Source organism: Streptopelia decaocto, assembly GCF_964273445.1.
Source record: "Streptopelia decaocto genome assembly, chromosome: 1".
NCBI lineage: Eukaryota > Metazoa > Chordata > Aves > Columbiformes > Columbidae > Streptopelia > Streptopelia decaocto.
Window position 1 is genome coordinate 87,871,216 of NC_138663.1, and position 27,817 is coordinate 87,899,032.

At 40.6% G+C, this 27,817-nt stretch overlaps 1 protein-coding gene across 2 annotated transcripts in view; it reads left to right on the plus strand.

Moving 5' to 3' along the window:
* GSK3B (glycogen synthase kinase 3 beta) overlaps positions 1-27,817 on the plus strand; it is a 157,150-nt gene that overhangs the window by 99,926 nt on the left and 29,407 nt on the right. For both annotated transcript variants that reach the window (XM_082046797.1, XM_082046798.1), the window contains exons 5-8: positions 457-587; positions 5,021-5,127; positions 13,738-13,835; positions 24,970-25,065. In XM_082046797.1, the coding sequence (XP_081902923.1) occupies positions 457-587; positions 5,021-5,127; positions 13,738-13,835; positions 24,970-25,065 (432 nt within the window). The remainder of the gene's footprint in view (positions 1-456; positions 588-5,020; positions 5,128-13,737; positions 13,836-24,969; positions 25,066-27,817) is intronic.

The window sequence follows — 27,817 nt, forward strand, 5'->3', positions numbered from 1 at the left end:
GTTTGAGTTTTGTTTGTGGTGGTTTTTGTTGTTGGGGGGCGTGGGGTTTTGGAGTTTTTTGGGGGTTGTGTGTGTTTTTGTTTTTTAAATAATGTGTAATAGTCGATTTCTATGTGGAGGCTGATTTATAGGCCAAACTGAACACCTTTATTTTGTATCTGTTTTTATGCCTACCATTTATGAATGTTGGGAATCTGGTACAATTAATTTTTTTTTAATTGTACTCATTTTTAAAAGGATAAATGAACAAATTTGAACTGCCTGTGTGGGTATGTTGGTAAATGGCAGGTGGGGAAGGTATGTGAATGCCTTGCTCATCTTTGTAGGACTAACGTGCATTCAGTAGGGTCATTATTGAGTGGGTTTTTTTGCTTCTGGTAAGAGTTTGTACTAAATTAATCGTTTACCCTGTTTTGTCTGGAAAAGTATGCCTTATGCAATGTTTCTGTGTTCCAGTTGTACATGTATCAGCTGTTCCGGAGTTTAGCCTATATCCATTCCTTTGGGATCTGCCACCGGGATATAAAACCACAGAACCTCTTGCTGGACCCTGATACAGCTGTTCTAAAACTCTGTGACTTCGGAAGGTAAGCGCATCTGTGCCCTGAAACCTGATTGGAAAGAACTTCTGTCAAACTGAACCTGGGTGCAACCTTGCAAAGAAATCCTCTGCGCTCTTCGTTTGTGGTTTTGAAAGAGGAATTCTTAATATACTGTTTCCTTCTTAAGCTTAGTTTGTATGAAGGGAGGGGGAAAAGAGCTGGAAAAAGGATGTCAAGAGGGAGAGCATTAAAGTTCAATCCTGTTATTTATGCAGGTATTAGAAAAAGAAAATAAATACGTTGTCGCATAGAGGAACTAGTATGCCGTGGAAAAATACCACCATATATTAGGGTGAAGTGTGCCTGGGGCAGAAAGGACAGGCATAATGGTGTAGTAACCTAAAAAGACTAATGTTACACTTTATTAGTCTACTTGTGTGTGCACCAATTCACTTAAAATTTCAAATACTGTAGGGGCTCAAGATCACAGAATCATAGAATAGTTTTGGCTGGAAGGGACCTTCAAAGGTCATCTAGTCATGAGCAGGGACATCTTCAACTAGATCAGTTGCTCAGAGCCCCATCCAGCCTGGCCTGGAATGTCTCCAGGGATGGAGTATCTACCACCTCTCTGGGCAACCTGTGCCAGTGTTTTACCATCACCATTGTAAAAAATTCCTTCATGTCTGGCCTGAATCTCCCTTCCTTTAGTTTTAAACCATTACTCCTTGTCCTGTTGCAAGAGGCCCTGCTAAAAAGTCTGTCCCCATCTTTCTTACAGGCTCCTTTTAAGTACTGAAAGGCTGCCGTAAGGTCTCCCTGGAGCCTTCTCTTCTCCAGGCTGAACAACCCCAACTCTCTCAGTCTGTCCTCACAGCAGAACTGTTCCAGCCCTCTGATCACGTTTGTGGCCTCCTCTGGCCCCTCTCCAACAGGTCCATGTCTTTCCTGTACTGAGGGTTCCAGAGCTGGACACAGGACTCCAGGTGGGGTCTCACCAGAGCAGAGCTAAGAGGCAGAATCACCTCCCTTGACCTGCTAGCCATACTACTTTTGATGCAGCCCAAGATACAATTGGCCTTCTGGGCTGCAAGTGCACATTGCCAGTCCATGTCCAGTCTTTCATCCACCCATGCCCCAAGTCGTTTTCCACAGGACTGCTCTCAATCTCTTTATTCCCCAGCCTGTATTGATACTGGGAGTTGCCCTGACCCAGGTGCAGGACCTTGCACCTGACCTTGTTGAACCTCATGAGGTTTGCCTGGGCCTGCTTCTCAAGCTTGTCCAGGTCCCTCTGGGTGTCTTACTGACCCTCAGGTGTGTCAGCTGCACCACTCAGCTTGGTGTCATCACAAACCTGCTGAGGGCGCACTCAATCCCACTATGTCATTGGTGAAGATATTAAACAGTACTGGTACCAGTACGGACCCCTGAGGGACACCACATGTCACTGGTGTCCATCGATCCATTGGGTCATTGACCACCGCTCTCTGGGTGTGACCGTCCAGCCAGTTCCTCATCCATTGAACAATCCACCCATCAAATCCATACCTCTCCAGTTCAGAGAGAAGGGTGTTGTGGGGGACCATGTCAAAGGCTTTACAGAAGTCCAGATAGACAACATCTGTAGTAGCCCTTCCTCTGTCCACTGATGCTGTTACTCCACCGCAGAAAGCCACTAGTTTGGGCAGGCAGGACTTGCCCTTGGTAAAGCCTTGCTGGCTGTCCCAAATCACCTCCTTGTCCTCCTTGTGCCTTAGCACAGTTTCTACGAGGATCTGTTCCATGATCTTCCCAAGTACAGAGATAAGGCTGACATGGCGGTAGTTCCCGTGGTTCTTTATACCCTTTTTAGAAATGGGTGCAATGTTTCCCTTTTTCCAGTCACCAGGGACTTCACCTGACTGCCATGACTTCTCAAATATCATGCAGAGTGGCTTGGCAATTACATCAGCCAATTCCCTCAGGACTCTGGAATTCATCTCATCAAGATTTATGTATATTCTGGTTCCTCAGGTGGTCATGAACCTGATCTTCTCTTACAGTGAGAGGGACTTTGCTCTTTCAGTCCCTATCTTGCAGTCGATCCACTCGAGAGGTGTAGGAAGAGAGCTTAACAGTGAAGACTGAGGCAAAACGGTTGTTGAGTACCTCAGCCTTCTCCTTATCTATTGTTAGCAGTTTACCAGTTGTGCTCACCAGGGAGGCCCACTTTTTTTTGACCTTTTCTGGTTGATGTACCTGCAGAAGCCTTTCTTATTCTTTGCATCCCTTGCCAAGTTGAGCTCCAGCTGTGCCTAGACCTTCTTGACCCCATCTCTGCACAACTGGGCAGTGTCCCTGTACTTTTCCTGGGATACCTGTCCCTGCTTCCACCATCTGTGCATTTCCATCTTACCCTTCAGTTTGACCAGCAGGTCTTGTGATTCTGTGACTCAGCCATGCCAGCCCCTTGGGCAGCCTGTAGTAGACTCTAACCACAAGGTTCCTTTTATTGCCTCTGTCTCTGATTCTTACCCATAAGCTTTCAACCTGCTCATGGCTCAGAGGCAGCTCTTCACACTCTCTCAATCTCTTGATGTAGAGGACAAACTCTTCCACCCTTCCTTCCTTCCTCGCCTGTCCCTTCTGAACAGCCTGTAGCCGTCAATCACCATGCTCTAGTCATGAGATCTGTCCCACCAAATTTCGATAAAGGCCACTAGGTTGTAGCCTTCTAACAGCCTGGTGGCTTCCAGCTCCTCTTGCTTGTTGCCCATGCTGCCTGCATTGGTATGGAGGCACTTCAGCTGGTCTGTCAGCCGCATCACCTTCTTAGCGGAACAGCCCTTAATTCCTTTTAAGTATTTCACTGGTGTTTTCCTGTTGGCCTCTATAAACTCAGGAGCCCCTGCCTCATCTCCATGAGATTTCAAGTGTGCTCCAATGAGGCCAGCACATCCCAGGGCCACCAGCTGAGGGTCCTCCCTAGCACCACATCCCTTTATCCTTGGTGTCTCATCCCACAGCTTGTCACAGGCAAGCCTGATATTGTCCCCTGCCCCCATCATGTCTAATTTAAAGCTCTGTTGATGAGCTCCACTAGCTCATGTTCAAAGACCCTACTCCACCTTTGAGAAACAACACTTCTAATTAAGCTCCTAAATAGTGGATGTCTGTATTGTTGTTTCCAATGGCACATTTATTTCCCATATCCTCCATTCAAGTGAATCAGCTTTGGAGTCCAGCCCCATCTTAGAACTGATACAGAAATTCTTGGAATTGACACTGAGACAGGAGACAGGTTTCTCTCTGGGGAGTTTCAGTCTTTAGATTGTGCTATAACTTTGCAGACTAAAATAGTTAGGGTGTATGTGCAAGAGGTCACGGAAGCTGCTGTTGCTAAATTTGCTTGCCTGTAGTGAGTAGGAATGTCAGATGGTTATTCAAGCAGTGCATCGTCATGCCTGGTCGCTTGGGAATCTCCTCCTCAGCGCTACCTCACCAGTGCTGCCACAAAATAGGAATTGCACTGAAACTCAAAAGTAACAATGCATAAAAAGGTGGTAATTCTCTGGCGGAATTTGTTAATTGTAGTTTCTACTAGAAAGCAGAAAACCGAGACTTTAAAATAGGCTAAATAGTTGGTGGGAGCCCTTATTCCCTGAAGGCTGAGAAGAGTTTCCTGAAGGCTGGACTTTGGATTTGTCTGGCTTGCCTTTCAGCTCAGTTTCGTGCTGCTTACTTGAATGCTATATTTCTGAAAGGCTAGTTTTATCTTCCAGTTTCTTTCCATCTAATACTTGGTGTTAATTAAGAAAGAAGTATAATATGTTCATAGGCTCATGTTCCAAAAGTAATGTGCTCTCATGTGCCTTTATTTTCTGAAATTCTTTCAAAGGTGATGGTTAGGGTAATACTGTAGGTTCAATACTTTGTGGCTAATCTATTGGAGTACAAATTAAACCTTCATGTTAGTTATGGACCATTAACATGTGACTATAATGGCAAAGTTTTTTTCCTTTGTCTCTTCATACCTCTTCTGCCTCATGCCACACTCCCTTAAACAGCAAAGATCCTTTAATTTCTGATGGAAATTTTAAAAAAAATAGTTATCAAAAACCCTACTCTTGTTTCTGGTGAGTATCCAGAGCTTTTGAACCTTAAAATGTTTGACTGCAACGTATTCTGTCTTCTTTTTCTTTGTAAACCAACATTTGTACCTGGTGAAAGACAACTGCCAGCCAAAAATCTGACCCTATATATTGCCTGGATTGTAGTCAGAATCTCCTTTGCTATGTCTAATATAAGGCACTTTCTTGATAGATTGGACTGATTTCATGGTAAATCATTGAGTCTGTGGCTTGCGTCAACTTAGAAGGACATGGTACTTTAGCATTTAGGAATTGGGTGTGGGTGAGGGGTGCCCAAGCTTCATGTTGGTCTGTACTGCAACATTGTGAAACTATTCATTACTGAAAGATTTGTTTCCTTTTCAGTGCAAAACAGCTGGTTCGTGGAGAACCTAATGTCTCATACATCTGCTCTCGGTACTACAGGGCACCAGAGTTGATCTTTGGAGCCACCGATTATACCTCCAGTATAGGTATGTATGCATATTTGTTGAAATCTATGCCAACTGCATGAGTTTTTGTTCTGTAGTTAAGTTTAAAGGTTTCCAGAAATGTTGGCTATAATCCGCTGAGGCAGAATTCTGTTGGCAGTGGGCATGTACAACTTCTTAACAAAATATACACATTTTGTAGACAGCTGCTGTGATTTCTATGCCTTTTTGAGATTTCAGTGTCAATTACATTAGGAAAGGGGCTATTTTAATATATGGGGGAAATCTGATTTCAAACAAATGTCCAGTTAGTTTTGGCATTTAGTTTAAAAGTAGATATGAGTTCTCAAGCCATAAAAGCATTTTGATGACTTAAAGTAACTATAAAGAATAACCACAGAAATCTCAACTACTGCTTCTGAATGCTGTGAATTACACACAAATAATTCTGTAACTTATTTACTTAGCTTTTAGTAGAGAGCTTTTAGTGGGAGGGAAAATGTGGCCTAATGATGGGCTGTAAACTCTCTTGACATTTTTAATATATAGCATACAGCAGTATTTCTGATTTCACGTATTCCGATAAATTTTGTTGTTCTTTAGTCATTAATTTTGAACATGAAGACTTCTGTCTAATACCTGGCACATAGCTGTCTCATGGAAGTGTTAGGGAAGCTGGAAGTTTTGGCAGAGGGAACACACGGGTTTTCTTACAGCGGAGTCCAAAATATGAACAACAAAATGAAAAGTCATTAAAATGAGCATCAGTGTGTCAGCTGGTTTTGGGTAACTTCAGTTTTTTAGTGAAGATATTCCCTGTGCTGCTTCTGGTTGCTAGCAGTAGAGACAGGATTTGACTCTCAGGTTCCCCAATACTGTGCTAAGCTTTTACCTTGCTAATGGACTTGAGTCACTTAGGCACGGTATAATATTTCCAAAAGGATTTGGAGATCACAGTAAGTCTTGATGGGATATGTTTATAAACAGTTAAAGTTAGTATGTTCTAACTGGTGCTAACTCAGTGGTTGGCTGGCTCACCTGAGCTCTGCATTTCTTTGAGAACAGAAGCATTCCTGAAGACTTTCCTGCTCTCACTATTTTTTTTCAGTTACTTATTCTTCGGTATGTATTATAGCAACACTTATGTATCTCCCTCGTAGGAAAAAAGAGGCAGAACCATAAGAAGTGTGAGGAAAGTAATGACACAAAGATAAAAGGGCAGAACTAACTTATTGGTGGCTGCTGCCAAAAGTGGCAGCCCCAGCCCTTGTTCTTTCTTGCCCCTGTGTACCCTGGCTCTCATGGTTTACTGTTTAATGCACCAATGCAGCTTCCATTGGCAGGAGACTATAGTTAGCGTATCTTTCTGCTACATTAGTGAGTTGAATCAGCATTACTGTGTAGTTCGATAAGTAGCAGAGCCCTGGTAAAAGCAACGTGGTGGTAGCTCATGAGTGAGAGGAAGGTGGCTGGTCCTGGTTGACATCTTTTTGCCAGCTGAGAGCTGATAGATTGGCTCAGCTGCCTTATCAGAATGCACCGAGACAACTTGTTTCAGAGGATAACTGCATAAAACAAATATTTCAGGTGTCACCAGAAGAGACTTCTTTATAGATAAGCTTGTGAAATGTCTCTTGCTCCAACTGTATAATGACTTTAATCTTAAACTTATTTGCAGAACTGGTTTAAAGTTGCTTTTTCTATTTTTGTTTTCTTATCTGCTGGTCCCTAAAGTAGTTCTAATGAAAATATTCTAAAGTGAGGAGTCCATTTTCCACTTGCCAAAAACATCATGAGTTTTAATCGTTGTTCAGACTTTCTTGTGCCATCCCCCCCAAAAAAATCCCTGTCCCCCCAAGCCTCTTCTCTGAAACTTGTGTGGAATAGCTTGAAAATGAAGTTCAGCAAATACTCTTTCCTTTCTATCCTTTACTTCCTTCTCAACAGAATCTTTGCATTTGAGAGCCGAGAAGTAATAAAACACTTTTACAAACTTACTTTGCGGTTTCCCAGAATTCTGCAATATGTTAGAAATTCTAGGGGTTTAGGTTTGTGATGCTGTTGTTTCCAGTGGTGGTAAATACCAGGATATTCCTTAGTTCTTGCTGGATAGGCAGCAATAGCGCTTAGTGGGAAATCTTCCCCATTTCACATGGGACTGCTCATCTGAACTCAACCACCATTATTTGTACACCAACCAACAGGCACAGATAGGTTTCTTAAAAGAGAGGGAGAGGAAGGAACGTTTAATTATCAGTATTTTATCCATAGCTCAAAGTATAGGGAACTGTGAAATGCTTCAGTATTGTAATGCCGCGTTTTAGAGCTGCTTTTTTTGTGATGTGAACATGCTTGTGTCTTCTCATTTTTGTTTTCTTCTGAAGTGTTAGCACAACAGCCTTTTCCTGCTATAGAGTCTTTTTCTCTGTAGAAGAATCCATTTCCGTGTGTGTTATGTGGTAATAAAAACTGAGTTTATGTGTAAAGTAGGGATCTTCACTCTTCTGTTTAAATATACTGTCTTAAAACTACATTAAAAATAAAATCAGTGAAGAATGTGAAGCCAAAAAGTGTTTTATTTAGAATTTTTCTGTATGTTATCTGTGAGGCATACAGCTGTTATCCTAAGGTTTGTGTTGCTTGCTAACGTTACTGCAAGGCTTATTATTGTAACGTGCTGCAATATAGCATCTGTCATCTGCCTGTGTTACAACTTTAAGGGATTTTTCAGTGGTCAGGCACAAACATTCATGTCACTTGGATACCTTCATAGCTTGTACAGTTTGGGCTTTCATGCACCTTTGACTGTGAATTCTGCAAGCATGTGCATGTCCCTAAGGCTTGTTGGGGATGGTACATAGTTTTGTTGCTGCAGCTGATTTGCAGGAGGCTTTTTTTGCAGACCAAGCCCTTCAGCTATCACTTGACAGCATTTTGGCTGAAGCGTCTTCCTTGCAGATCTGTGTGTGTTACGCCATCCCACAGTATGTTGCTGGCATGCTGCTGGCTGCTCTGGTCATGTGGATGCTGTTGGCTGCTGAAAAACCGTGGGATGACTGCCCACATTCCCCTACAACGTCCTGGGACAAACACAGGCACTGGAGCAGGGGTGGGTGCAGATGTGTCTGTTGCCACATGATCCTCTTGCATAAAAAGAAGCCCTGCAGTTAAGGTCTACCTCCATAACATGCTTTTTTTGTTTGGTTTTTTGTGCTGTTGGTGGTTTTTTTGCTAAGTTAGGTGATGGGGCAATGGAGGACTCAGGACAACATGGCAGTGTTTCTGCATAACAAGGATCTGCTGGTCTCAGCACGTTTTCTCAGCCATTGCGCTGGTGGGAGTTGAGAGTGTTCCAGAGGGAACATTTATAGCCACTGGCAGGGAAAGATTGATCTGCATGGCTGTATTGCTGGCTTCTCTTGGGGTGTCCAAAAATAAGTATCGTGAAGTTACTCATTCACTTTCCTAGCAAGCACTAAGACGGAGGGAGAGAGTATTTCACCTCAGCAGTTTGGAGGAGAAGCTCCTCTGGAGGCATGTGTAGTTGGGCTGTTACAGAGTTTCTTGGGGAAGAACCACCACAAGATGTCCCAAACCTGTTGCCAAGCAGTGAAAAATATTTGCCTCTGTGTCTGGGATGGCAACTTCTAATGCTGAAAATAAGCATGTGCATTAATTTACTGAGGTCGTCTATCACCTGTCATTGTAGTTTCATCTCTTCATTACAGAAGAATACAGATACTTGCATTTAGCTTTTGTTCCAAATACTGGATCAAGCATGGCTTTCCAAGTGTTTTCAGGTTTCAGCCTCATTCTGTCTCCATAATGTGTGGATCTGTGGTGGCTTGATGTGCAAAACTTGCACCGGTGTAGCACACATGCCTGTAATCCAGAATTTTGCTCTCACTCTGACATCCCAAAAATTATTCCAAACAAGCAGCAATGAAAAGCACTTCAGGCTCTGGCATTTGGCAACTAGGTGCTGCTGATTTTATGATTTCCTAGAGCTGCTTTTCTGACTCCTGATTCCCTCCCTGCTAGTTTGTTTTCACTGTTTCCAGAGCAGCAACTTTGAGTTGTCTCCAAGATGAAGGAAGTCTATCAAGATCCAGGGATAGTGAAGCGGAGATGAATAGATGAAAAAAAAAAGTGGATAGGTAAATGTACCCTGTAAAGTGTCAGATAAAGGAAATTTCTTAATATGTATTTTTTCTCTTCATGCTCTCCAGGTAACAAGTTAGAGGAGCTGGAGTGTAATCGTGTAATACAATGTATGGTGCTTTTGTGGTGGAGAGGAGGGCCAGCTTCTCAGCTTAGAAAGACAGAGTTTGAGATCACAAAAATGAAATTTGTGGACAGGGTAGTCTGTTACAGACAGCTGGAATTTACCTTTGTCCACTTGTAGAATTGAAGCTAAAGAGTGTATTTTTCAGCTAGTCTTGCCAGATGCCTCTCTCTGAAGAGAAATTTTCTTACCTTTTCTAATGCTGGAATGGCATTCAACAGCAAGGGAATTATACAGATGATATTACTAGGCAAGTTAATGTCCACCTGACAACTGTTAAGATCAATAAAGCAACAGAAACTTAAGAAAAGTTTCGTAGTGTAAGAGGCTATATGAATTTTTGTGTGCTTAAATCGGTGCAGGTAGTTAGTGTGATAATGGTATTTATCTAAGTGTTCTTCAGTCTACAAAAGATAGACATTAGCTACTATTACAGTGTGTGAAAGCTATCTGAAATAAGCTTATTTGAAGGTTGCTTTTGAACAGTAGTTGCATTTACTGTCCATGTTGGTTAGACTACATTTCAGTGAAGGTTTGAAAAAGGTAGCTTTGCCTACTTTCTTCTATATAAAATTGATAGCTTTCAGTATTTTCTCCTAAAATTTCACATTATCCCAAGTAGTTTAGCATAAGGATGGTCTGTGACTTGTTTTCTTAAAAGGTTCTCTTTTATATATTAAGTAGTTTAAAGCATAGAATCACCAAATAATTTCAGTTGGAAGAGACCCTCAGGATCATCAAGTCCATCATGTGAATGATAGTCATATTTTGCCTTAATTAAATTCCACATATTAAAAACAAGTAGTTCAGAAAATGCTTCTCCTCCTGTGGGAGCAAGTAGTTACACCACAAGTTTGCTCTGAAAGATTATTAACCTATAATTGTTAGCCGTGACTGTGCTAAGGCAGAAAAGGGTCTTGAGTTATCAAAAACTAACATTGACTACCTTATCACTTCTCTTAAGTAACGTGTCTTTAAATATAGAATTTAGTCCTTTTTTACTTCAGGCTTGAGAAGGTGTTACCACCCAAATTTGGAAGATAAAATTTAAAATGCCATATTCACAGCGGGGGGCGGGGGAGAGGCAAGCTATCCTGGAGCCAAATTTTAGTCCTGTTAAAGTCAATGGCATAAATTTCATCAAGTTTCAGCAGAGCTGAAATTTCCCGGTTTCTTCCTTATTGTACATGGCTCATCAGAGCTGTATAAACACCTGTGTAAGTTGTGTTTTGTTGCCATCCCTGCCTGGAGCTGCTGAAGTTAGCCTCTGCTCTCTGGCTTTCCTTGAGGATGCTTCCAGGGTTTGTTCACTTGCTTGCCCAGGAAGCATTGCACAAACCCCAATTTGGAAGTCAGTGAAATTGCACTCCTGAAAAATAGTTGGGTTTTTTTGGAACACCTGTAGCTTATTTCAGTGTGTGTTTAAACTGTTAGCAAGGAAAACCATGGAAAATTAAGTAGACTTTTAACAAGGCATTAAATCACTCAATTTGGAAGATTTTGCTGAATGAAGAACCACCACATATGTTTCCAATGTATTTGTTCTGTGCTTGATGGATTACAATCACAAACGCATCAAGTATTCCTCAGACTTCCCCAGCTATTTCCTCATGACTTACATCTTTTTCTCCTCTCTCCCTCCTGTGATGCGCTCAGCTTTCTCATGTACCTTCTGCTGTTTCTGCTTGACCTTCTTGCTTAAGCAAGGACTTGCACATCCTTCGACGTGTTTGCAGCTGCAGTTTGGCAGGCTGGGGGCAAGCCTGGCACGTTCTGCAGGGACTGAGCCCCCCTCTCCACAGCAGCAACACTGATGTGTGCTCTCCCCACTGCTGCTACAAAACTTCTGTAATGGGTTCGAGACTTCTGCCTTTCAGACTTATCTGGAATTGGCTGGTGGAGTGCAAAGGCATTTGGGGAGACTGGAAATGGATAGGACAGCACAAAGCCAACTTCATGGACCAGCCAGACCAGGACGTTATTTAAAATAGGTTTTTAAAAGCCACAGTCTAATTCAGAAAAAAATCATGCTGGCATAGTTGCAAAATATTTAAAAGGAAGCAAGCTGTGAATGCTGATTTACTCCCATGTCAGCTTTGGATTTGTCTGTGTTCTGTCAAGTATTTTTCCTTTTCATATATTGTTTCTTTTTCAGCATAAAATAAGGATTGAAGTTGTAAATAATGATTATAGCTTTGAGGTACCACATGTTTTGTATACTCAGTGTAAAGGACTTAGCTTTTTCAAAAACCCTTTAAGGTGCCTTTAAATATTCTTAAGTTACAGTACTCTTGACTGCTTAGTACATTTAATCTTCAAAACTTCTGAAGAAATCCATGCTATCTGTTGAACTGTTACGTAATTTCCTATAAACACAGTATGCATAGGATGACATAAACAGTGATTCTTTGCATCATGATTTTGTTGTGTGTTAGTCCAACAACAGGAGCTATCAGAGAGAGATGTTGTTTAGAAGTTGGATGCAACTGAACATTCTTTACACCTTGGTGGCTATGTCAGCTTTTATTAAATATGATCCAAAGCACAATCTGGTATGCTTGGTTGTTGAAATTTGAGGCTCAAACTTCAGATTATCTCTGGTTGCTGTTTGTATTGGAAGTAGTTGCTTTTCAGGATAAAACCAGATGTAGTTTGTACTAAGGCATTATGTAGATTACATCCATTTGACTTAGAGGTGAATGACTTAGAAAGCTGCAATAATGAGCAGTGCTTTTTGCCTACCATATGTTATGATTGAACCATATCTTTCTTGAGAAGGGGAGAAGCTATTTTTGCATAGCTCTTCTTTTTCACTTAGAAATGGGGGAAGGAAAAGTCTGTTCTAATGTGTGGATTATTTTGTTACCAATCTTGAATTCCTCAATGTATGTATGTATGTTTGTTTTTTGTATCATTCTCTAATGGTTGTGACAAAGCGATAATAGACTGTTTAGAGAACTGTTGGAGACATTTTCCTTACACAGACCTTTAGCTATAACTGACGCTGTGTGTATCCAGCTTCCCAATGGCATAGATTAAATACACTAGAGGAATAAAGATCTGTGTCACAGCGTGGGTTATCTCAGGTTGGAACAGGCCTCAGGAGGTAAATTCTCTGGGTTTTGGATTGTGGTGATGCAACTGTTATTTGGTGGGGGAAGTTTAGCTCGTAACAGCAGGCAAGACTTCAAAGATGGACAGAGGGGGACTGGTTTTGTTCTTTTCCCTTTTGGGGCATTACAGTATTGTAGGCTTTACAAATCTTTCCTTACTGATTGCTTGTTTGAGGTTAGATTTTCTTGTGTGTGTGTCAGATTTCAGATATACATTGAACAAATGATGACTTTCTAGAAAACCTTTTAGTCAATCTATTTTTTGGAGAAGCAGTTATGTCTGCATCTAGGTGCACTACTTTTACGGTGTTGAACAGCTTAAACTTCAGTGTTTGGTGTGCAGTTGCAGTAGATTCTCTGCAGACATCTGCTATGCAGTGTTTACTGCATTTGCTTCATTAGATTTTTTCATTTGAATTAACTGTTCTGCAGTACACTTAAACATTTTAAAGCTGCTGTTGTAGTATTTAATTGCTTTATTTATATGTAAGAAGATATACCTGTAATAGATTAGGAAAATTTTCTTCATGTAGAGGAGTAGCTGCTAGTGACTACTTGTGGCTTTTGGTACCTATATGAAAATTAGTTGATGCTAATCAACTAATGGATGCTGTTGATCTGATCTATGACTTGCAGTTCTGTTGTCCAGCCAGTTTTGCAAATGGAATTGGGATAAAGATTAGGTCTTGATGTGACTGAGTTGGAGAGGCTGTCTCCCAGATACCTTAACCATCATGTACAGCAGGTTACAAGTAATACTTTTGCAGCAATGTTTCATCTGCTAGTGAATATATGCTTTCAATACATGGATAAAAATTTAGTCTGTTCATCAAGCAGAAACAGTAAAAATATCAGCTCTTGTGGTGGATGATACCTGTGTATAGCTCATGATCAATGTGCTTTTAAAACAACACAGGGTTTTGGGGAATTCTTAAGATTCAGGTGGCAAGTGTTCTCATGTCTTTTCCCTACACGTATAAGTTTTGATGTCAGTATATTATGGTATTTAATGTTATTTTCCAGTTCTCTTCATTTGACATCTAAGACTGTCTGCCCACCATTGCTTTATGCCAGATAACTGTGTTTTCTAGATCAAAATTTAGAAGAAGAATGTGTTTTATTTTTAGCTGTGTTATATATACTATTAGACATGGCAAAGAATAAAGTAGTTTTAAATTGCTGTGTTTTGTGTAAATGGCCTAATGTGTACCTTTTACTGATACCTTTCCCTGTCTTCCACTTTCCCTTGTTTAGATGTGTGGTCAGCAGGCTGTGTATTGGCTGAACTGTTACTAGGACAACCAATCTTTCCAGGTGACAGTGGTGTGGATCAGTTGGTGGAAATAATCAAGGTATGAAATTCTAAGTGTTGTTTTCACTGCATTATTCCCTGGGAATCAGCATGACAATATGCATTGTTATAAACTTGTCAATATGTATATAAACTTGTCAACATATATATAAACTTGTCAACATGTATATTCTGTCACCATTGTATAGGGTGTTGCATGTAAACTGTGTTTGAAAACACTTCTCATGGTTTTTTGAGAACTTGATCATCTCTATTGGCCCTCTTGCAGTATGCATAATGATATATCATCTTTTAATTATATATGTCTTTCCCTCTTAAAGGACTGCACTTTCAGTGTGCTTGGAAATAGTGCTTACATACTAAGCCAATATTTATTAATGTGTGATTTTCAGTCTTTAAGAATCTGGCTCTTTTTCCTTTGTTGAATGCAATTAGCACTTGGCTTTGAAAACAGTGTTATTAAATTTCCTTATGCCAGATTCTTCACATATGTAGCCTTCTTTTCTTTTTCCTTCCTTCCAGCTCTTTGAGGTGAAAGGTGAGAAAGGGCACTCTTTTTTGCAGATGGAGAGTCAGGAAATGTAGGGCAAAGGTACCTTCCACCTGAAGAGTCTTGTTTTTCAAGTGAAAAAGACCTAATATTTCAGAATACGTAACATTTATATATCACTTATGTCCAAACACATCTTGACTGACTTCATTTGGTAAGCTGTGAATATTCTGTGATTCTCAAATTAGAGGCATGGAAGAATAATTCATAGCTTAAAAGACTGGTGTCTGATTTTCCAGCAGTGTAGTCTCCTCTGCTTCCTTCAACTTATGCAATTAAGGAGGAAGAAATATTTCTAGAAAGAGCGGTATATTTTTCCTCTGAATCTATACTATGTACATAATAAGATGGGAGTATTACGGAGGATAAGATGTGTGCACATGCTGTTCAGCTTTATTGATTTCATCACCACAAGGAGATTTCCTCTTGGAAATCAGTTTTACCACTTAACTGCCACCTCGATGCATGTATATTTGCGTGGCATGCATGTGGAAACCCCCTCAAAGCCAAAATGTGTGGCTGGAAGAGTAGAATGTCCTATGTCCATCTGTGTTTTTCAGTAGAAGAGCTGCTGGTGTCTTTGTCCCTGTCCTAAGAGTGTGTGACACCAACCGATGCCAAGTAGTCATCCTCCTGCATGGAGGAAATGGGCTGGTGAGGCTCAGTGTGCTCTGACCTTTCTAGGCTCTCTCCGTGTCTCCTCCAGCCTTTGAGCATGTAAACCTAGCTTCTGTTACAGTGGTTTTCTGTCCTACTGGAAATCCTCCAGCCAACAACTTTCGTCTGAAGGCTGCATGCCTTGCACCTACTTCTATGACTTTCTTGATTTCTTATTTTTACCTGTCTACCCAGTGTTATTTCAAGCTCAGCATACCCAAGTTGGGTCAGTTTACATAGGAAACGCTAGTGGGGAAAACCAGAGTTGCTGTCAGAGTAGGGCTGATGATGGCACAAGTGACAGTTCTTTCCTTTTGAGAAGTGTGTTGGAGCAGTGCACTGCTTTCTGCTATGCTGCTGTTGTGAGATGTGAAATGGTCCCTGTGAACACTTCAGGTGGCCAGAGTTCCTCAAGAGTTTGTGCAATGACCTGTGGTGTTTGCCTTTGAACATTTTCAAAAAGTGCTGTTTTTTTTCTTGATTAATATCTGCAATCCTGAGAAACTACATCTAATGAGTTTTTTATAAATAAATCTGCCTATATCATCTGTAAACCAATAATTTTATGGCATGTATGTGCTTCAGTTGTGATGATTCTGCTGTGTTCACACTTAAGTTATATTGAAGCAGAGGAGTACTTTAATAAAACTGTTGATAGCCTAGGTATCATCTGTGGTTTCTTTAAATGACCTTAGCATGAGTGGTGTGATAACTTGATAATTTTTATTGGCCAGTTCGTAGCTGAATACATAGTACTGGAAAACTAATGTTATCTGTCACCACAGCTGAAGGAGTATCTGGTGTGAAGGCTCGAACTTCAGTAAATTATAGCTTGAGATGATGATTTTCACATCTGCAGAAACAATTTTCTGAATCTTTTTTTGAACGTAGAAAGGAGATACTGAATGATCATCCACACCTATGGTGTGTTGGGGTTTCCTCATCTTCTGTTAGATACCTAGACCCCTATGTGTAGAAATTAAGTGAAACAAACATAGGGATAACTCCATTTTATAGTATGCCTGGTCTCTTCAATTAGAAAGTTACAGTACTGGACAGTATGTTTTAGGAAAATCTGAGAGAACAAATGCTGTAGATGTTGCATTAATAGTCACAAAAAAGGTTTACTCAATCGTTAAGGGAATATGATGGAAAATGCAAGCCTGAATGGGTGGATGCCATGAAGTTTTTTTTTTCTGCCTGTAAATTTGTTGATGAGGTAGCATAGATTCTCAAGGCAATGCTGGAAGAGAAAATGAGTGCAAACTGCAGAAGTGGGCTGTTTTTCATTGCCCTGTCTAACAAATCTTGTGAAGTTCTGTATAAACTATTCAGAAAACTCTGGCAGGAGGCTAAGGTGAGAATACAGAGAGAGTTATAATTGAGAATATTGCATTCAAAATCAACAACCATGAGAAATTGTCTACGAAACTGCATGAACTGGGCAATGAGGTGCTTCCTTTGTAATGCCATACCCACAAACAAGTGTTTCTCATAGTGGGAGTAGAGGGAGAACAGCACTTTTACCTCACATTTCAAGTAATTTTTCCTCACCTTTTGAGAATGAGGAAAAAGTAGAAAGTGAGATGCTTAATTTTCCATTCTGCCAGCTGTTGCATGGATCTGTCACATATACTATGTATCCATTCAAAGTGATGTATAATCAAGTTAAGCAGATTTGGTTTCTGAATCTGCAAATAAGTCATGAAACTTCTGCTCTTCTCCACTCCCAGCATGATGCTTAAATTCGACTTAGATTTAAAAGGTTAGTATAAAAACTGCAACCTGTGTTTATTGAGTGAGCTTGGGTTTCTGCAGCCTCAAAATAGTTGGAGACAAGCAATTCTGCAGCATAAAAACTACTAGAACTGTTAAGTCGTGGGCACAACATGTAAAACATTAGGTTGTATAAGATTTGTTTACAATGGGATTCATTTAAAAAAAAATAAAAAAAATTAACAGATGGTGTCCACCTCTTCCATTTACAGCATTAGAATACTACTATTTAAAGCTTTCATTGTAAGACAGACTTATTTTAATGCTAGCTGGCTGTAGGAGAAGCAGAGCTCTGGGATCTGCCACTTGTAGAACAGCAATGAACGTTGTAGAAGGTTGCAGGTTGGGACCTGTTTGACTCTCTTGGAGTCATGCATTTCAGATAGCTTTCTTGGAACTGTGTTGTCTGAAGCATAGGAGCAGAGAAAATTGAGTATTTTAAATGCCAAAAAAGGGCTATAGTAAAAACATACTTATCCACACATTTGGAAATGCATCTTTCAACCCTAAAATCTACTTGATTCCACTGCAAGAGAGGTCAGCTTAGAAACTTTCTACTGGTTCCTATCAATTCAAGATGACTGAGTCACAGTCACTCTTGTAGCAATTTTTGAGCCAAGATAAATTTTTCAGTTGTCTCTTCAGTTGTTTACTCAGCTTTGATTTTTTTCAGAGTTCATTTCACAACACAGGAATTGGATGCTACACCTGGGTATGAAGTTTTTGCATTAGGCTGGAGAATGACTTCAAAACATTATCACATTAAACTAGTCCTCCCTTTTCATGCAGTTCTTGATGACATACCCTCGGCAGCTGTGTTCATAAAGATGGAATTTCTATGATAAGTCAGTCAGCACAGCTTGTCCTTCCTGCAGGCTGCATGCCCAACATCCTCGATCCCTTGCTGCACCAGAAGCATTTTTGGCTTTCACCAGATTGTTATTCAGTTTGAGCAGTCTTCAAGTAGTTTCATTTCAAGCAATCTGGCAAGATCTTCTCCATCCGGTTGCACCTGGAGTTTCTCCAGGCCTACTGCCTATTTGCAAACTGCTCTGAAAAACCATGCCCTTATAGAAACACAGTATCACGTTCATGTGAATCAAAAGACACTGCTCTTCTTTTTAGCTTCTTTTCTCTTGTTCCTATTTCTTTTAAAACAGTGTTTCCAGATATTCTCAATCTGTCTGGGAAAGACAGATCTTTGACCACTTGTCCCTGACAAAATGATATTCAAGATGAGAAAATACTGTCTTGGAGCACCATCTGAAGAAATAACCCAAGCACATTCTTCTTGAATACTTACACTATTACAGTACAGAAATCATGTGCTGTGCTTTTTCCTAGGTTTGATCTTGGATGGTGACTCTTCCTTCTTATTTTTGGCTCTTGTGAGCTATTCCAAATGTTAGGTTATCCCATCGCTAGGAATATCTTGAGTAACCTGATATATTCATTAAAATTCATGCTCCTTCTGGCTTTTGAGTGACATCTTCAGAAATGCGCTCAGTTTCCAAAGCATGCACAGTGACAGCGTGGGTTTCATCAGTGGTCAAATGAAGAAATTAGGTTCAGGAAAATGCTGCACCTCAGAGCAGTCCTACAGTCCATCCCCCATGGAAGGGAGAAAGCCCTCATGCCAGCATCCCAAGAGGGTTGCAGTTGCCACTTTCTTATTTAAAAGCCACTGTGCTAGTGGGATACCACTGAATACAGCTCAAAAGAAGGAGCTCTTGAACAGAAGAGGGATTTTTTTGAGATACAGTCAAGGCAGACTTCATAAATCTCCAACCTTGTGGTGCAGCAGCATTCTCTCCAGGACTGTCATGGCCCCTGTGAAAGCTTGAGAGGTTTTAGGCATTCCTGCCCCCCCAGCTCTACAGCACTCTGAAAACCATCAAGAGAAAACTGGCTGGAATATCAACCCCGAACTAAAATATGTTCATTCCTGCAGACAGTGGTTACTCTCTTATTCCCCTTGCAAAAAGGGGATGTCAGAAGCCTAATGGTTTTGTTTCTAAGATAATGATCTTCTGAAAGGTTCTATTTAGTACATTCCCCCTACTCCCCTCAAAAATGGAAGAAAAAAAATTATATCAATGTCTGTCAGAAGAATGAAGCAGCAATAATTGTCTCAGCAGCCCTGGGATGTGGGGAGGACAGCATCTGCCAATCTGCCTTGCATTGTCTTTTCCATTTTTTCCATATGCTGCAATGTAGAGTATGAGATGCGTCAGATGACTTGTGAAAACTTCAAAGGGTTGGGGGGGGGCTTTTGTGTTTGTTTTGGGTTTTTTAGTTTGTACTGGTCTGTGTGATTATTTCTTGCACCAAAACTGGCATTTCATGGTAATTTAGGAGAAATAATAAAATTTCCTTCCCATAGTTCTCTGGGTTAGGAATGAAGCAAGGGGGGAAAAAAATGTATTAAAAGCCAGGCTCAATAGTATAAGGAATCCTATCCATGTGTAACTTTTTCGTCTCTGACAGTTTTACTGAGCTGAATGCTAAGTATAGACTGCAATTATAATATATGGCTCATGCTCAAATGTCAAGGTGCTATTTTGGGCTCAGGTTCTGAAATAAAATAAATTCAGTCGCAGTGCTTAATGGGGAGAGAGGAGCCATCTCTTCCGGGAGAATAAACAGTAGGAGAGTGTGTTTCATTTTGTTGGATGTGGTCCTGTGCTGAGGACCTGCCTGCATCTGACAGAGGCTTTCACATGGGTCCTCTCTCCTCACCCCTAAGGGAAGTCTCGTGGCATTTGTTTTCCCTGATGAGCCCCCCACATCACAACCTGTCTGTTCCCATGTCTCATGTAATTTGTCACTTGCAGGCAGGCAGTGTAAAAACGTTGATGAGCAATTACATTCATGTCAGTGGTGACAATGGATTTCTTCCTATTCCTGGTGTATAGCTGCTTTCCTGTTTGCGAACAGAAGAAATCTCTCTTTGGTTGACTTTCATTTTGTTTGAGGAGAGAGTGTTTCTGAAAGAAAGTGTATACAAAATGGGTAAACTTACGTTGTTTTCTACCACAGACCTCTTGAAGTATTATTTCAAAGCTGACCTGTTTTTACTGCTTGAAACTTCAGCCCAGGGAATTTTTTTAAATAGCTGTTTGGCATATCTCTCACAACTTTCTGAAGAGGTGCAGCCATGTTTGCAGAAGTATTAATTATGCAGTCTGGTAAGCCATACACACCAGACTTTCTGGAGTACATTTCCTTGTAAACATGGATGGTTTACCCAAGGAAGGCGCTATACCACTGTAACCATGGCCTTGTAGAGGTTTCTGGTATAAATACCCAGCTTCTCCCCATCTAGTTCAGTCACCACCAGCAAGAGCTTCTGAACCCTCTGTGTCCCTACCCTTTTAACTGATTCTTACATTCTGGCAAAGGTTTAGCAGTGAAGACGGTTGTCAGAAAGATTATTTCTTCCCCTGAGGCTTGTTGAGACCCTTGCAGTTTCCTCTTCCCATGGTGTTGCAGCAGTATGGTTTCAGTTGTTAATAACCCTGCACAGTTCTGCACTGTGAAGCCAGGTGTGGACAGCAGCTCTCTTCAGTATTGGGTGTAACTGAGGTGTCCTTTGGAGCTGAATATCATCCATCTTTTTCTCCTATGAAAATTTAATTGCAGAACATAAAATGAAGATCTTTATGCTGTTTGTAATCAAATGTAGGATGTATTCCAGGTTCAGAAATCTCCTCATGTTTGTTAAGGGTGATATTACTGGGAGCTTTTCTTAATTGGTTGAGATACATACTATTACCCTACCTTCACAAACCTCGTTCCAGAATAGAGATTATTTGGGGACCTTAATGTCAAGGCAAAACTTCCAGAAAATACTTGTAAAACCTGTTGTATTCAATTTTTGTCCTGAGAGAATCAGAGTGATATCTGTCTTCTCAGCAAGTGCATTCTTCAATTAATCTTAGTAGATAATATTTCTTTTTATTTTTATTTAAGAGGTGACGATGACAGTTGGGGTCAGTAGCAAGACTTGTTAACCTGTTGTCTGCACTTGCAGGAAGATCCCTTGTAGTCTCATGTAGACCCTCTTCATTCATTCAAAAGTTTAGTCTTTGTTCCAGATGGAGTTGTCTGATGTATTAAATTTTTTCTATTATTCTAGTACCTACTTTGTTTTGGTTCACACTTTCTTTTTAAAGTGCCCAATTAAAAAAAAAAAATCAACTTTTTCCTTGACAATATTACTTTTAATAAGACTCTCTCCAAGAAGTAGAAAAGTACATGCTGATCTGCGTAGACCTTAATAATTCAGTATTGGACCCTGTGTTTCTTAAAAGTTTTCTGACCTTTGCCAGATTAGGGGAGATGTTATCAACATATAGAAGTATCTGAAGGGAGGGTGCAAAGAAGAGGGAACCCGGGCTCTTTCCTTTGGCGTCCCGTGACAGGGCAAGAGGCAATGGGCATAAACCCAAAATATGTGAAATTCAGTCTGAATACAAGAAAACAGTTTTTACTGTGAGAGTGTTCAAACACTGGAAGAAGTTGTCCAGAGTGGTTGTGCAGTCTCCATCCTTGAGACATTCAGAAGCCATCTGGACATGGTTTTGGGCAGCTGGCTTTCACCGGCACTGCTTGTGCTGGGAGGGGTGGACCAGCTGACCTCCAGAGGTCCCTTCCAACCTCATCCATTCTGTGAAACCTCTCTCCAAGGAACATCTGCTCCATAGTATTTTCAGAGTTGTTATAGCAAGAGCAGCTGTCCATGGAATAATTCTGCCAAAAATGTGCAAAATAATTTATGCTGCTGCTTTGCATTTCAAAAGCAGTCACATGACTTTTTTAAAAGAGGAGGTTTGCCCAATTTTTGCAATAGCTTAAATGATTGCTGTTATTCACCAAGGTTACTTGAATGTATTCCTAATACACTGAAAACTAAGTGTAAATCAGTGAGGTACAATTTAAAAATCACATAGCAAACAGCGTTGGTGCATTAGGGGGGCAGGGAGAGGAGATGGCCATTAATTACTTCAGGACCTCTTCCAAGATGGGTCAAATGCTGCTAGCTACAATTTTATAGCTTATCACTTTATTCATCCCACATTTTACTTCTGGGTTATGATTTGAATTTGACACCACCTTTAAAACTTCATTCTTCTTCCTATCTATTTGCCTTCCTTTTCTTCCCTCCCCCCCCCCCCCCCAATCTGCCTTTAATACAAATGGAAAGCACAGTCTAGTCTGGTTTCACAATCTGGATGGGACAAAGCAAATACACTGGCTAATATAAGTCATCTTTCTTTTTTACAGTTATTTTGTATTTCAAAGACTGCAATGTAACTGGAAGGTCAAGCGATACCTTTTTTCAGGGGCTTGATCCCTCTTCAGTACCTTCTTTTCTAAACGGTCATGAGACCTTAGGCGCTCTTTGCTTAAACGGCTGTGCTTGAGCTTAGGAGCTGCTCCCTCCCATCATTGGGAGTTACAGCTGTGTTTTTAGTGAAACATGTGGATAGACATTGTCCATGAAATTGCCATTGCCTACCTAATCTGAATTCTCTCTGATGCTAAAGGCATTCTTTAAGGACAGATACTTGTGCTGTGTAGGCTCCTGTTCTGAGCAGCCTTGGCAACTGAGCCAGTTTCCTGAGTTTTGGCTATGTAAAAAAATCTAGTCTTTGCCTCTTATAAGGAAGGCTATTAAAGGGTTGTTTTTTGAGAGAGAAAAGGGGAAAGAAGGTAAATGTGCTTTTAAACAAGCCCTATTTATACTAGGGAGGCCTGAAAACTTAGCCTTTAGAAAAGGTGGCATGGCAATACAGGTTATCTGTAATCTTTCAGGAAGCTAATGCAACTAATACAAAAACTTCCAAGGCTTTGAGAATGGCTTTTATCCCAAATTGTGATAAAAATAGTATTTGCAGGTGTGAAATCATCTCATCTTTTAGAGCTGGAAAGCTTTGAGAGTGGCGGTCATCAAAGCTTTGAGAGCAGTGCTGTCCTGGCAGGCTGGCAGCTGGGGGAGCCAGACAGAAAACCAGCGGGGAAAGGCCCGCTTGCCTCTCAACTCTTCTTTCCTTTGAAAGTTGGGAAAAATGTATGCAAGCCTGCAAACAACCTCTTTTCTACCATCTAAGCAAAACCAGTGTTTTCAGACATGCACGGAAAAATCTTCTATCAGCTCTGAAGGTTACTGGCTTTTAGAGTAAGTGGCATGTAAATCCTGGTTAGCAACGAGAAGGTAGTTCTGTGATTATTTGGTTTGTACAACTTGTCACTTAAATCTGTTATCCAAGAAGCAACTGTCGGAACAAGTTGCAGGGTTTATTGCTGCTGCTGGTGTTTATTTAAGATTGCTTAGTGGGTAGGTATTTTAGTTTGTGTTGTACAGCTCATATTTTAAATAATAAAGAGATAACCAAGCTCCTTTCATAATACCTGATGATAGCTTGTCTGTTGCACAAATTAAACAGTGACTCTTGCTTTTCTAGCTCTTTACCTGACTCTTTAGGGCACATTTGTATAATTTCCACTTCAGAATGAAAATGTTCACTGATACCAGAATATGTAACCAGATGTTTCTTTATCAAGCAGTAAGGTAGAGTGCTAACACGATGGGTTTAGATCAGGGCTGTCGAACTCATTTTCACTGGGGGCCACATCAGCCTGGCAGTTGCCTTCAAAGATCCAAATGTAATTTTAGGACTGTATAAATGAAGGAGTAGTAACCTTTATACAGTGAAAATGAGTTTGACACCCCTGGTTTATATTGTTTCCTGATGGTGACGGTGCAGTCTCATGAGATGATAACATTATGCTAATCTGTATGGAGAAGAGATTTATCACAGAACAAGAGTAGCATGGCTACAGGTTTCCCGTAGGAAGATGAAACTGAGCCCAGTGTAGAGGAGCGACTCCTGCCCTCTCCACTTCTCTGCAGAACAAAAGAATGCTCAGCAGCTGGGTGCAAACAGAAAACAACAGGATGCTTTGAACCTGCTTTGCAGTTTTTCTTCATAGGCAGAAGGCAATAGCTCTGTTACAAATAGTGCTAACTGAACAGAAAACACTAATGCCCTATTGTCTGGCTTATTCCCTGAAGGGATTTCTGGAATCCTTTAAAAATTTATGGATCCCTACAAAGAGATGGGCAATTATGTGTTATTTATCATAAAACTACTGATTTGCATGTATAAATAACATTGTGCAGATTCTGGAAATGAGAAAAAGAAATTTGCACATCACCCCTGGTTTACTTTTGCATTTTAGATTATTCCAGGTTAGGTTTAAATCCAGTTTATCTTCCATGCGGAAATATTGGGGTGAGGAACCACCACCACCAGAACCCACACTGTTTGCGGGGAGCGGGGGAGGGAAACCAGTCTGACTCCCCTCAGCAGTAACTCGCTGATCTTTTAAGCTCTGCAGAGGGCTGCTGTTGATGGCTTATAAAATGTAGTCTATGCTACTGGTCTGATGCTTCATCAGCCTTATGCAATGAGCTGCAATCTCTGGATATGTTCAGCAGTACTCTTTTATAACAGTCTAATTAGAGCAAACTCTCTTCCCCATAGAAATATTACTAAGTTTGAGAAAGATGCTTGAATTTTGTGGAAGTTGGAGCCAGGGCAACAAAAATGATTAAGGGACTGGAGCATCTGTCATATGAGGAGAGGTTACAAGAGTTGGGACTGTTTAGCCTGGAGCAGAGGAGGCTCATGGGGCTCTCATGAATATGTATAAACACCTGATGGGAGGGAATGAAGAAGCAACAGCCGGACACTTCTCAGTGGTGCCCACTGACTGGACAAGAGGCAGAGCACAAAGTATAGAACACGGCAAAACTCATTTTTTTTTTTACTGTGAGGATGGTCAAAGACTGGAGCAGGTTGCCTAGACAGCTTGTGAAGTCTCCTTCTGCAGAGATGCTAAAAACCTATCTGGACATGGTCTTTGGCAACCTCTTCCAGCTGACCCTGCTTGAGCTGGGGGGGGTGGATCAGAAGCTCCCAGGAGAGGGAGGTGCCTTCCAACTTAAACGATTCTGCGTAAGTTTTGTTGTTTTGTTCTCAAGGCTATATTAACTCACTAGTTACATGGATTGATTCCACTTAAGTTCTCTCAGTATGTGATAGGTTATACTGCGCTCTTCGTTACCATGTGAATATGAAGCATATCTAAACAGTTTGCATTTTTTTTCCTCTCTCCTTTCCAGGTTCTGGGAACGCCTACAAGGGAGCAAATTAGAGAAATGAATCCAAACTATACTGAATTCAAATTCCCTCAGATTAAGGCACATCCATGGACTAAGGTGAGTCTATATGAACTGAATAATAAAGACTTGTGGGCTGAAAGTAGAAATTCAATGAGTTGAGTTTGTTCGGTGGCTTGGTGGCTTTCAGTCTGAACTGGGTGCTTTTAAGCTGAGGACCTGGTAACTTTCAATGTAGATAAGGAGAAGAAGGTATTGAAGCAACGCACTGTAATATCTATTGGTCTGGGTTTTTCTGAGGTTGCCTACAGGTGTTTTGTTTGGTTGGCTGTTTTTTTTTACCATGGTGCATGTGTTTACTGTAGATTGCAATAAATCTAAATCATGTCACAGAATAAATTGTTGTGCACACAAGTCACCTACAAAAAAGAAAGTGTTCTACTTACACCTGTGACACATTTGTAATGCTGTTATGTAACGTAACAACAACGGCTGACAGTTACTTTCTTAATTGGTTCTCTCATAGATATTGTGATATTTGTATTCCAATAGGTGTCCTGTTGAGGGTTGGTTGTTTTTTTTTAAGTTACTTCTTAGGATTTCTTGTTATCTAGCTTTCACAAGGAGGCACTACTGCAGTACATACAGGCAATATTATATAACCTCCATGACGGAAGAGGAAGCTGCTAGCACTAAAACAAAAAAATTGCCACACAATTAAGCTGTCTTCCACATATGGAGGAATGATGGATATTTGACTTGAGACAGGGTAACTATCATTTAATTAGCCTCTTGGGTGTAGAAAAAGTTAAATATCGAGTCTTAAGCAGTTGAAACCTAGGTAGCTAATGTTTTCTTTTTGCTGCTTGAGAAATTGCTGATATAGTAGCAGTATATTCTCATCATATCTTAAAGGCTCAGGTTTCCTTTTGCTAAGAAAGTAGTGTGTATGTGTCAAAGGGTCACACTGCTAGCCACGCACATGTCCAGGTTAGACTCTTTTAGACCAAATGCTTTGTGCTTGTAGAAATTCTGTATAAACAAGCTAGAGCTCATTGAGGGTCTTGTGATAGCAGAGCATGTACGTTATAGGTACATGCCAGGCCAGGTACTGCCAGTCGCTATTTTTGTGATAGGTTCTCTGAGTTATGCGCCACTTGAATTTTCCTTTTCCCCAGTAATCCCTGGGTTGCATTTCTGTATCCAAGTTTATTTCTATGGGTTGGTTTAATCATTTATAATAGTATGAGAGTTCAGTACATTCAGTGAGGCTTTTTATTACCTTATGTTAATAGGAAAAAAAAAAAAAGAGGGCAAGTGAAATCCCTAGGAGTTGATCTCTTCAGTTTCAAATTGCATCACAGTAGAAGCTGGAAGAATAAATCCAAAAGCCTTCTAGCATTGAATACTAAGGTTGCATCTGAATTCCTGTAGTGAAGGTGTTTGGATTAGGGAGGGTTGAATTAATACGCAATGGAGTATGAGTACAGAGTTGTATTTCAGTGCACAGAGTAGGCATCTAAGCTAGTAATACAACTGGTCTGCTGCCTGAGTAGTCTTAAGAATCATCTGTATGCACTTGAAGGTCTGTTGGACCACAACAGTGATCTTTTGGCAAAGCTTCAAGAAAAAACTGAAACTTCAGTCTATTAATATGAATGTTTTTCAGTCGTTCTAAAGGATTACAGGTGAAATCAAGTCAATTGATAAAAAAGTGAGAGGAGCTTGCCAGAAAATCAGATCTGCTTTCTCTGTTAGGATACAATTAGTTTTGGAGAGTTGTGCTTGCAACATAGCTTCACATTCTCGAGTCATTCTGCACACAACTCCTCCTGACATTGGCTAGGTATAGAATAGCATTTAAGCCAGTTTATTACAATTGGGATACGTGAGACTTCATTTATGAGATCTGTACTTTTCTTATTATACAAGCACTAAATTAACAAAACAGATTATCAAGCATGGTGTTGTTAATGATGCTTATATTCTCAATGTATTACTTCTAAGTATCCTTTCCTTTCAACATTCTGAGCATGTTGAGCTGTGAAAGATGTAAGTGGGAATATTATGTAGAATTGCTCTCCCTTACCAGGCTGCATTGTTTTAACATCTGATGTCACATCAGTGGGCATGTGCAGCCTCTTGGAGCTTCTGTATTTGAGAACTGAAAAGCGTGGGAGAAAAAGCACTTCTGAACTCTGAGTGTCTAATGAACAGAAAAGGAATGACTGAAGAAGTAGAAGAGCAAAGGTGGTTTTGTTATAACTATGTATGTAACTAAAGTGCCAGCAGGACTTGAACTTCAGGTTTCAGCCTCGAAAGCACAAACCTATGCCATTTAGGCTAAAGAATTACTGACGATCACAGTAGTTAGAAGGCTGTTATTTTTGTGGACTACTTATGACCAGAGCACTCAGCAGGAAGAAGTTAGGGGTTTTTTGTGTGCAAGAGCCCCCAGGTAGCTAGTTTTCAGCATGGCTGAGAGTATAGTCACTCCCTGCTATAAGCTCTTTGACACAAGGGCACTCTCCTTGTTGTTTCGTGATGTTTAATACAACATGGATACTTTTCAAAGTTGAGGGCTTTGTAGGTCCTACTTGGAATTAATTTCATGCAACGGAGATGCCCAGTGAAGGTGCATGTTTAGGTACTGCCTAAGTGTTTAGCTTTGTCTGTGCAGTCTGGAACTGGTTGTATTCAGTAAGGTCCATGGTTCGCTGTTGTTTTCAGGGAACTTTCCTGGTATGCAAAAGTGCGTGTAGATGGCAATTAAGAATTTTCTTTGGAAGTTGGGATACCTGGAGTTTGCATCTGGAATTCTGTTCGGTGTACCTGGTTCTGGTCTGATCTC